Genomic DNA, 11,125 nt, shown 5'->3' with positions numbered 1-11,125 from the left:
CAAGACCACCCAAGCCCCCCTCCCACTTCCCTGCTTCTTTTCATCTTCCTGCTTTCCATCTTCGCTGGCAAACTTTGGTGATGAAGATAAATGGAGCCTCAATTAAATCTCGGCTTGATTATTCTGCCAGCGCTGAAATTTCCATGATGGGGTTGAAAGGAAACGCTAAGTAGGAGTGGCTGGAACGGTTCACCCCTGTTCTCTAGGGTGGCTCGGAAGGGCTATTAATTTCTCCCTGGCAGCGATCCAAGGATATTTCTCCCCTTGGATGATGATGATGATGATGATGGTTTTATTTGAGGAGATTAATGGGCTGGGGCACCAGATAATCTGGCGAGGAGAGGGGGGGAAAGGAAAGCACCGGATAAGCCATCATTGGTCCAAGACAAATTGCAACGCTGGAAGAGGTTCCGAGCCCTTGCTTGCTTGTCTACGAGCTGTCCCAGGTTGTCATTAATCCTTGTCCAAGGGAAGAAAGAGGTTGCATCTGTATTTCCAAACACATCAGGGGACTGGCGAGATTGCATCTGTCGAGGACCCTCTAATAACTCAAAGGCCAGATGCTTCTTCGGAACGGAGACTTGTGGGTTTTGGGCCTCGGATCGCTTTGAGTTGCCATTGTTTGGCCTTGTTTCCTATAGTAGTCTCTCTCTCTCTCTCTCTCTCTCTCTCTCTCTCTCTCTCTCTCTCTCTCTCTCTCTCTCTCTCTCTCTCCTCTTTGTCTCTCCGTGTGTGTCCTCATAAAGTTTCATCTACGGATGGAGCTTAGCTTGTGGACAGCGTCAAGATCTTCTCATAAGTTGTACAGTAGAGGCCAAAATTGTGGAAAGCTTTTGGGGAAAGTGTATTTTTGAGCTTTGATGTCTAATAACACCACTTTTGGGGGGAGTTTCAAGATAAATCATATTCCTCTGCTGGAATGGCCTGGGAATAGCCCAGACCTGCTTAACGCAATTGAAAATCTATGCCCTCCATCGTTCCCAGCATGAGGCTCTTCTCCAGGGAGTCCTTCCTTCTCATTAGGTGGCCAAAGTCTTTGAGTTTCCTCTTCAGGATCTGGCCTTCTAAAGAGCAGTCAGGGTGGATCTCCTCTAGGACTGACCAGTTGGATGGCCTTGCAGTCCAAGGGACTCAATGCAGGAGTCTTCTCCAGCACCAGAGTTCAAAGGCCTCCATTCTTTGGCGCTCAGCCTTCCTTATGGTCCAACTTTCACAGCCATCCATTGCAACTGGGAAAATCATCAGCCTTGACTAGATGCACTTTTGTTGGCCGGTGGATGTCTCTGCTTTTTAGGTTGCTTCTTTACTGGAAAAAAAATATTCCGTCATTGTTACTCGATTTACAGCAAGCCTTTGTTAACTGCGTTTTCTCAGTGCGCCGCGACGCGCCAAACGTTTCATTTCCCGATATAGGTCTTCCCGCTTCAAATGCGATTCGCTGTTGGCTCGGCACAAGCCCAAAATACTCTTGAAATCCAGGGCAGGTGAGAAAGTGCTCGTGCCCCAGGAGGCAGAAGGCAGTTTCCTGGCGAACATAGTTGCACAAAAATCCTCCTGTAGCAACTGTCTCATCCAACAACCGTTGGCAGCTATGACGCTGATGGATGAATGAATGAATTTGATTTTTATCCCCCCTTTATTGTTGTTTATAAATAATCCAAAGTAGAAAACATACCAAATAGTCCTTCCTCTTTTCTCCAAAACAACAGCCCTGTGATGTGAGGTGGGCTGAGAGAGACTGGCCCAAGATCATCTGTCTGGCTTTTATGCCTAAGGCAGGACTGGAACTCCCTGGTGCCTGGTGATTGGCCTATAACCACTCACCCGACTTTCATAGTTAAGGCAGGAATAGAATTTACCCTCTCCTGGTAATTGGCCCAAAGTCACACAGCCATCTTTCATGCCTAAGGCAGGACTAGAACTCGCCATCTCCCAATTCCTAAGCTGGTTTTCATGGTTAATGCAGGACTTGAAGTCCCTGTCACCTGGTGATTGGCTCAAAGTCACCCAGCTGGCTTTCATGCTTAAGGGAGGACTAGAACTCACCATCACCTGGTTATTGGCTCAAAGTCACCCATCTGGCTTTCATGCCTCGGGCAGGACTAGAACTCCCAGTCACCTGGTGATTGGTTCAAAGTCACCCAGCTGGCTTTCATGCCTAAAATAGGACTAGAATTCCCCATCTCCTGGTGATTGTCCCAGAGTCACCCAGCTAGCTTTCATGACTAAGACAGGATTAGAACTCACTGTCTCCTGGTGATTGTCCCAAAGCCACCCAGTCAGCTTTCATGCCTAAGGCAGGACTAGAACTCACCGACTCCCAGTCTCTAGGCTAGCCCCTTAAACCACCACACCAAACTCTCTCTGGAGAAGTCCTCAAGCTTTGAAGTCTTCTCGGCTGAGGAAGGTGCGAGAACCCCATAACTCTCCACGAGAAATGGGTCAAAGCAATTTCTTCTTCTTTTAATAAAAAATAAATACATGGAAGGCGCCTTTTTGGAAAGCAAACACAGAAGTCATTGTCAGCATGGTAATAGCGGGAAGTTGCCGCTGTAGGTTTCGTGAATATTTAGCAAAGCGATTCGGGAACCGGGTGAGTGAGAAATCCAGCATCTGGCAGTTCTTGAATCCCCACTACTAAGAGTATGCCTTTCCTCTCCTCCTTCCCCCGGACCCCTCCCTCCCTCCCTCCTCCTTGCTTCACACCCCTCAAGCTGTCACTTCTTAGCCGAGCAAATGAAATCCTGTCATTTGCCTCGCGGAGAACAATAGATTCCTCCGGCAGCCACATGGCTCGGGCTGTTTTAATTTACTTTAATTCATTTTCAATGGAAGCAAATGGGAACGACGCCTTGTTTGTTTTTAACGGGGGGGGGGGCGGCATTCGACTTTGGAGAGGGGGTGGTGGCCCCCGCCGTATTCCTCCCGAGGAACAGACGGACGCGCCGTGTTTGAGCCACATCCGTCGTACGTTTTCCGGAGGCTTCCGGGCTTAAAACGAAGGGAAGGCTCATCGCCCTAGTTGGCATTTCTTCGAGGCCCCAAAGATGAATCGCTGAAGTAAACCAGCCATCCTGACTTTGGGGGGGGATTGATAGATCGGAGGGGTGTCTCACTCGGGTTTGTTAAAAATGGGCGGCTGTGTTTTGGCGATGGGCAACAGACGTGATCTAACTTTGGGGGAAGTTTGCAGGTTATACGAAGACAACCTGCAAAGCGTTCCTCGAGCTGGGCAGGATCGAACTGCCGAACTGTGACTTTGAGCCAATCACCAGGAGATTGTGAGTTCTAGTCCTGCCTAAGGCATGAAAGCCAGCTGGGTGACTTTGAGCCAATTACCAGGAGACTGTGAGTTCCAGTCCCACTTTAGGCATAAAAACCAGCTGGGTGACTTTGAGCCAATTACCAGGAGATTGTGAGTTCTAGTCCCCACTTTAGGCATGAAAGCCAGCTGGGTGACTTTGAGCCAATTACCAGGAGATTGTGAGTTCTAGTCCCCACTTTAGGCATGAAAGCCAGCTGGGTGACTTTGAGCCAATCACCAGGAGATTGTGAGTTCTAGTCCCGCTTTAGGCATGAAAGCCAGCTGGGTGACTTTGAGCCAATTACCAGGAGATTGTGAGTTCTAGTCCCCACTTTAGGCATGAAAGCCAGCTGGGTGACTGAGCCAATCACCAGGAGATTGTGAGTTCTAGTCCCGCTTTAGGCATGAAAGCCAGCTGGGTGATTTTGAGCCAATCACCAGGAGATTGTGAGTTCTAGTCCTGCCCTAGGCTTGAAAGTACCTGGGTGTCGTTGAGCCAATTACCAGGAGATGGTGAGTTCTAATCCTGCCTTAGGCACGAAAGCTGGGAAATGTGTGCAGGAAAACTACCAAGCTAAGAAAGCACCACGGGAACCCGCCCCCCCAAAGTCCTCCACCCCACTCTCCTCCCCCTCCTATCCACAAACTCCTTTCTAGCACTGATGATGTTACCTAGTTGGGTAATGAAACGTCTGCAGGAAAACTACCAAGCTCAGAGCACATGGATTCCTGAGTATTTGTAAATGAGAAAGGATAACTAATGAGATTTCCAAAGTGGGAATAAATGTCACAAAAGACGCCATCCCTGGAAGCAGCTCATCTTCTGTTGCTTTGAAGGAGTCAACTGAGAAATACAATCGAGAGGAATTCAAAAGGAATTCTCAAGCTGCCTGGGAATAAAGCAGAAAAACAGAAGCTTTTTTTTTTGGCCAGGGAAGGAAACTTCTGAGAATCTGTAGCAACATCCATTGGTACCTTTGTGTTTGGATGGGACTGGTCACTCTGGCATCCTTGGCCTGGCCCAATGGAGTGTCTAGTGGGCAACCATTTAAATAGGAGCCAGCCGTGTGCAGCAGCTGCCAAAAAAGCCAACACAGTCCTAGGCTGCATCAACAGAGGGATAGAATCAAGATCACGTGAAGCGTTAATGCCACTTTATAAGGCCTTGGTAAGGCCACATTTGGAATACTGCATTCAGTTTTGGTCGCCACGATGTAGAAAAGATGTGGATACTCCAGAAAGAGTGCAGAGAAGAGCAACAAAGATGATTAGGGGACTGGAGACTAAAACATATGAAGAACGGTTGCAGGAACTGGGTATCTTTAGCTTAAGAGAAAGAAGGACCAGGGGAGACATGATAGCATTGTTCCAATATCTCAGGGGTTTCCACAAAGAAGAGGGAGTCAAACTATTATCCAAAGCACCTGAGGACAGAACAAGAAGCAATGGGTGGAAACTAATCAAGGAGAGAAGCAACTTAGAACTGAGGAGAAATTTCCTGACTGAAGTGGTGTAGGGTTTCCTGCATGAGCAGGGGGTTGGACTAGAAGACCTCCCAAGTCCCTTCCAAATCTGTTATTCTATTCTATTCTATTCTATTCCATTTGCCCTTCCAATTTCCCCCTGCTTTGTTTGTACCGATTTTACCAAACTCAAAAGAGATTATGTAACCTGTAACCGGGGAAAATAACCCCCTCCCTCCGATCTGCAAAATCAGTCTACCTGGCGGGGTGTCTTTTGTTTCCGGGGAAGAGGACGGAGGGCAGCGGGGAGAGAAAATAAAAACCTCACCCCGCCTGCCTTTAAACTTCAAGGTTGCTCCAACCCCCTCTCCCCGTGTTAATCTGTTAAGTGGCCAGCCCCTGGGACCCCTCCCGGTTGCCACTGCAGATATGTGGCGCGATGTCCCCCGAGGTCTGGGCAACACGGCTCGGCTTTGGAGCAGGCATGCTGGCGTGACTTCACTCCATGTCCCCCAGGATATGAGATCATGAGAATGCCGAAGTTCTCTATGGGCTTCGGTGCGTTCAGCGGGCAAGAACAGCCTCCGAGTGATCTCATCTGGGCGGGGAGGCTGGGGGGGGGGGGGAAACAGGAGAAACTGGCAGGGCCCCTTGCTGCTCTTCTCCTGGCCCCTAAGGTGCTTGCTCTCCCTCTCTTCTCTCTCATCTTTCTCTCTCTCTCTCTCATCTCTCTCTCTCTCCTCTCTTTCCTCTCTCTCTCATCTCTTTCTTTCTCTCTCTCATCTCTCTCTCTCTTATCTCTCTCCTCTCTCATTCTCTCTCTCGCTCTCCTCTCTCTCCCTGTCTCTGTCTCTCTGTCTCTCTCTTCTGACTCATATTTCTCTCCTCTCTCTCTCTTTATCTCTTTTCTCTCTCACTCTCCTCTCTTCTCTCTCTCACTCTCATATCTCTCCACTCTTCTCTCTTTCTCATCTCTTTCTTTCTCTCTCTCTCATCTCACACACATCTCTCCTCTCACTTCCCTCCTCCCTCTTTTCTCCCTCCCTCTTTCTCTTTCTCTCATCTCTCTCACTTATCTCTCTCCTCTCTTTCTCTCTCTCCTCTCCCCCCTCTCTTCTCTCTCTCTCATCTCTCATTCTCCTCTCTCTCTCCTTTCCCTCTTTTCTCCTCTCTCATATATATGTTAAATGAATCTGGCTCCTCCCCCCCATCCCCCAATTGACTTTGCTTGTCAGAAGGTCGCAAAAGTGGTCCCCAGGACCCCGCGACCGTCATAAATGTGAGTCAGTGGCCAAGTGTCTGAATTTTCATTGTACGACCAGGAGGATGCCTGCAATGGTCATAAGTTGTAAGTCACTTTTTTCCAGTGCCGTTTTAACTTTGAATGCTCACTAAGGAACAGTTGTAAGTCGAGGGCTACCAGGGACTCGGTGGCTCAGTGGCTAAGACGCTCAGCTTGTCGATCAGAAAGGTCGGCAGTTGGGTGGTTTGAATCCCTAGCGCCGCGTAACAGAGTGAGCTCCCGTGACTTGTCCCAGCTTCTGCCAACCGAGCAGTTTGAAAGCAGATAAAAAATGCAAGGGGAAAAAATAAGGACTGACTTTGGTGGGAAGGTCACAGCATTCCATGCGCCTTTGGCGTTGAGTCCTGCCAGCCACATGACCACGGAGACGTCTTCGGACAGCGCTGGCTCTTTAGCTTTGAAAGGGAGATGAGCGACGCCCCCTAGAGTCAGGAACAACTAGCACATATGTGCGAGGAGAACAATACAATAGCAGAGTTGGAAGGGACCTTGGAGGTCTTCTAGTCCAACCCCCTGCCTAGGCAGGAAACCCTATACCATTTCAGACAAATGGTTATCCAACATCTTCTTAAAGACTTCCAGTGTTGGGGCATTCACAACTTCTGGAGGCAAACTATTCCACTGATTAATAGTTCTGTCAGGAAATTTCTCCTCAGTTCTAAGTTGCTTCTCTCCCTGATTAGTTTCCACCCGTTGCTTCTTGTTCTGCCCTCAAGTGATTTGGAGAATAGTTTGACTCCCTTTTCTTTGGGGCAACCCCTGAGATATTGGAAGACTGCTATCATGTCTCCCCTACTCCTTCTTTTCTATTAAACTAGACATCCCTAGTTCTAGCCAACCGTTCTTCATATGTTTTAGTCTCCAGTCCCCTAATCCTCTTCGTTGCTCTTCTCTGCATTCTTTCTAAAGTCTGAGAAGAGCATACAAACTTTTACCTTTACTGTCTCATGAAATGCTAGGAAAGAGGGCTGGGGGAGGGAAAGTTTCTCCGAGCGGGACAAGGGAAAGGGCAGCAATTCCCCAGAAAGGAAGATATGACGACTTTATTTTCAACCTGCCCTTCCTTTCCCAAAGGGGCAGCCGAGCAGAAGGTAAACAGCGATCCAAATTGCTTTGCAGCTCTCCGGAGAGCGCGGCCGAGTTCATCGGAGCAGCCCTCTCTGTGTTGGAACAGTTAAGACGTCCTGTGTTTCCTCTCGTGGCATCTTGAGTTTTGGGGAGTCCCTTTTGAGCCAAACAAAAACATGTGCAGGGGAGGGGAAACAAAATGAGGAGACACCTTCCTTAAAGACATCTCGACCTGCTTCTGAACGGAAGCTCTTCAGGCATTATTGTGTGTTAGTCAACTTATTAAAGATACTTATTAAAGATAAGTCTTGCACACAGAAGCTGCCGAATCAAGGGAAAACCCGAAAAAGAAACGGACTTTCTGTCTGTTTAGAAAACAGGAGTTTCGCTACATGGAGAAGCATTCAATCAGGGGTGTCCAACCTTGGCCACTTTAAGACTTGTGGACTTCAACTCCCAGCATTCCCCAGCCTTTACTTGTACTATGAAACATTGGTATTGTTCGTTGCAAAGTTGTGTCCGACCCATCGCAACCCCATGGGCAACATTCCTCCAGGCCTTCCTGTCCTCTACCATCCTCTGGAGTCCATTGAAGCTCACGCCGACTGCTTCAGTGACTCCAGCCAGCCACCTCCTTCTCTGCCGTCCCCTTCTTCTTCTTTTGCCCTCCATCTTTCCCAGCATGAGGCTCTTCTCCAGGGAGTCCTTCTTCCTTCTCATTAGGTGGCCAAAGTCTTTGAGTTTCCTCTTCAGGATCTGGCCTTCTAAAGAGCAGTCAGGGTGGATCTCCTCTAGGACTGACCGGTTGGATCGCCTTGCAGTCCAAGGGACTCAAAGGTATAGTATGAAATCTATACAAGCACAAACACACCCACAGTGTTTGTCAAGGTTGGAGATTTTCCTTGGCTGAATTAGTCAATTGGAGGCTGGCTGGGGAATTCTGGGAATTGAAGTCCACGGGTCTTAAAGTTGCCAAGGTTGGACACCATTAAACCATTCACCCTTGGTCTACTGACGGCGCAAAAAAGAGAAATAATACTTAGGGGAGACCGGAATGTTGGACACCTTATGCAATTTATATAATTTAAATTAGCACAATGTATTTTTGCTCTGTGGCACGATACGTTTACCCCTTGTGCTTTTTCATGTTTTATTTTCCTTGACTAGTATTTTTCTTCTTCTATTCAATCGTGTCTGATTCTCAGAGACGGCCCTAGACAATCCCTGCCATTTTCTTGGTAAGGTTTTTTTCAGAAGTAATTAGCCATTGCCTCTTTCCCTGGGCTGGGAGAGAGGGATTGGACCAAGGTTACCCAGCTGGATTTGTGCCCTAGGCGGGACTAGAAATCACAATCTAGAGAGAAAGAGATGAGAGAGAGAGGAAAGAGAGAGAGGAGAGAAAGAGATGAGATAGAGAGAGAGGAAAGAGAGAGAGGAGAGAAAGAGATGAGAGAGAGAGGAGAGAAAGAGAGGAGAGAGAGGAGAGAGGAGATCAAGACTAGAGAGAGAGAGAGAGAGAGGGAGAGAGGGACTAGAACTCCCAGTCTCCCAGTTTCTAGCCTGGTACTTTACCCACCATAATTAAACTCCCGCCTTCCATTTGGATGAAAGCTCTTGATAGTTTTGCTTCTTTCTGCAAGCTATTTGAAACTTGATGTTGTTGGAGAAAGACGACTTAACAATGATGAATTGGACAATGCATCTACTAGTTGATCATTGTGGAACTAAGTGAGGCTCCTGAGATATTTAAGCACTCCTCAGAATAAGATAAGAGCCACTCTATTCATTGTGATGGATTCTCTTGGAAGGAGGTGTGGAATTGTATTTGACGTCCCGTCTCCAATTCCTGTTTTTTTCCTTCCCTCTCTTGTAGGGGAAGTTCTACCTGGTGATTGAGGAAATCAGCCAGTTATTCCGTTCCCTGGTGCCCATCCAGCTGTGGTATAAGTACATCATGGGGGATGATCCATCCAGCAGCTATTTCCTTGGGGGAAGTCTTCTCATCATGTACAGCCTCTGCAAAGTAAGTGGCCACGCTAAAAATCTATGGAAATTCTCAGTCATCTGGGTATTGGTTGCCTCAAAGTTGTTTTTTTCAAAAGACAATTGGACTTTTCCAGATTTTCCTTGAAGATGTTTCACTTCTCGTCTAAGAAGCTTCCTCAGTTCTCTACTATCTGTCCAGGGATGCCTTCCCAAATTCAGGCGCCATTAAACGTCAACGAATCAATGTTTCTAGATCTCAGGCGCTGCAAATTTTATTTATCTGTTCTTGGAAAACGATTTAAATGTTCGCTTTACCCACCTAAAGAAGCCGGCGGAATTGAGTCGAACGTGGTTTACATCAAGATGATTTGGAAGTGCAACGTTCACTTAGCAATGGTGTGATAACAAGCCTGGCCATCCTATTAAGTGATCCATTCTTCGTTCCAAGCTGCTTTGGAAAAGGAAGCACTTCTCCCCCCCCCCGCTCCAACCCCTTCGTTTTTAGCTAAAATCGTTTGTTGGCAGTCCACTCCTCAATCAACATTTAGGCTGTTTTGGTACCAACGTTAGGCACGAAACAGAGAAACATTGGTAGTAATAATAATATGTCGTTGTGTATAACTTCTGTTGAGTCCACCACGAGCCCACAGATTTGGGGTGCCTGAAAGACTGCCAAATTTATTCTCAGGAAGAAATCGACATGAGTACGCTCGCAGCGATCAGCTGGCTGGTGGGTTGGGATCTGCAAAAGCTCGTACAGTCATAAATGTGTGAAGTCTTTTTAGGATGGAGTTCTTGGCTGTTTTGTCAGCCGTCTATGAATCCTCAAACCGCATAATTGCCTTAACGGGAAATGAAAAAAAGGAAAAAGAAGAGCGAGGAGCGTTTTCAGCAATTTCAGATCTTGCTCCTTGGTGGATCGGATTCAGGGTATTTATTTATTTTTTGAATTGGGCACTGTAGGAGAACCTGGAGGTGGAGTCAAGAGAGGGATTAGCCTAGAATCTTTATGTAGCCACAAATGAACTCAGTTCAGGCTCCCTTGAATTCCATTGACAGCTAATTCCTAGCAGGTGCCAACCATTAGTGGAGAAGATTCCTGCACATAGGCGTGGGCAACAATAGATCACTTTGATTTATTGGGCTTTCACTTGTGAACCTGGTCTTTCACGCCCGATAGCCACAGATTGACCACTGAATGTGGCTTAATTATGTGATGTGAGCACAAAAGGGTCACAATGAGAAGGTCCCCCCCTCCCATGTGGTCCAAGAACTTTGGATATAACACCAAACTGGACAAAGGGCAAGATCTATGGGAGAGAAATAGGAAACTAACACTAGCCACTTCGTAGAAAGAAAACTTGTACAGAATGTTTTATAGGTGACATCTTCCGCCCACGAGGTTAGCAAAAATGAACAAGAATAAATCTCCGCAGTGTTAGAAATGTAACTTGGCTTTTGGATCTTTTTATCCTGTGTGGTGGTTATGTACAAAAGCCAAGGATTTTTGGCGTTCAGATAAAGAGATGGTTGGAAGAGATGTTAGATCAAAAGATCGATTTAATACCAGAAGTATTCCTATTAGGAATAATAAAAGAAAAATGTAGTAGAGGAGTGTGATATTTAATGCTGCATGGGATAACCACAGCAAGATTGGTATATGTGCAAAATTGGAAAAAAACAGAGATGTCCCCCACCGAAGAAGAGGTAATAAAGAAACTTTTGATCTGTGCATCGATGGACAGACGGACACCAGAAATCAAAAACAGAGACGAGACAGAACAATTTGGAACAAAATGTATCAAGGGTTGGAAATGAGGAAAAGGAGTCGGAACAGACTATTTTGAGGATTGTAAAATTGGAAATGCATAATGCGTAGATAAATATATAAAGGAGGATAAGGGATATGTTAATAAGATTAACGTAGCTGTGTACAATAAGTAGAAACTGTATTTGTTTTTATGTTAAAATATGTATGGAAATGACAAAGCCGGAAAGTTC

At 46.7% G+C, this 11,125-nt stretch overlaps 1 protein-coding gene and 1 long non-coding RNA gene across 2 annotated transcripts in view; both read left to right on the top strand.

The window, feature by feature from the left end:
• The window catches only part of RNFT2 (ring finger protein, transmembrane 2), a 241,700-nt gene that overhangs the window by 5,109 nt on the left and 225,466 nt on the right, over positions 1-11,125 (top strand). Inside the window, 2 exon segments of the mRNA XM_081966523.1 lie at positions 7,145-7,161; positions 9,012-9,161. Of these exon segments, the coding sequence (XP_081822649.1) occupies positions 7,145-7,161; positions 9,012-9,161 (167 nt within the window).
• The window catches only part of LOC309399284, a 667,582-nt gene that overhangs the window by 565,904 nt on the left and 90,553 nt on the right, over positions 1-11,125 (top strand). The window lies entirely within an intron of this gene.

The sequence above is a fragment of the Natrix helvetica genome (assembly GCF_964273705.1).
Source record: "Natrix helvetica genome assembly, chromosome: 14".
NCBI classification, from domain to species: Eukaryota; Metazoa; Chordata; class Lepidosauria; order Squamata; family Natricidae; genus Natrix; species Natrix helvetica.
Note: the sequence above shows the minus strand (reverse complement) of the source record. Positions and strands in the feature narration are given on the sequence as shown.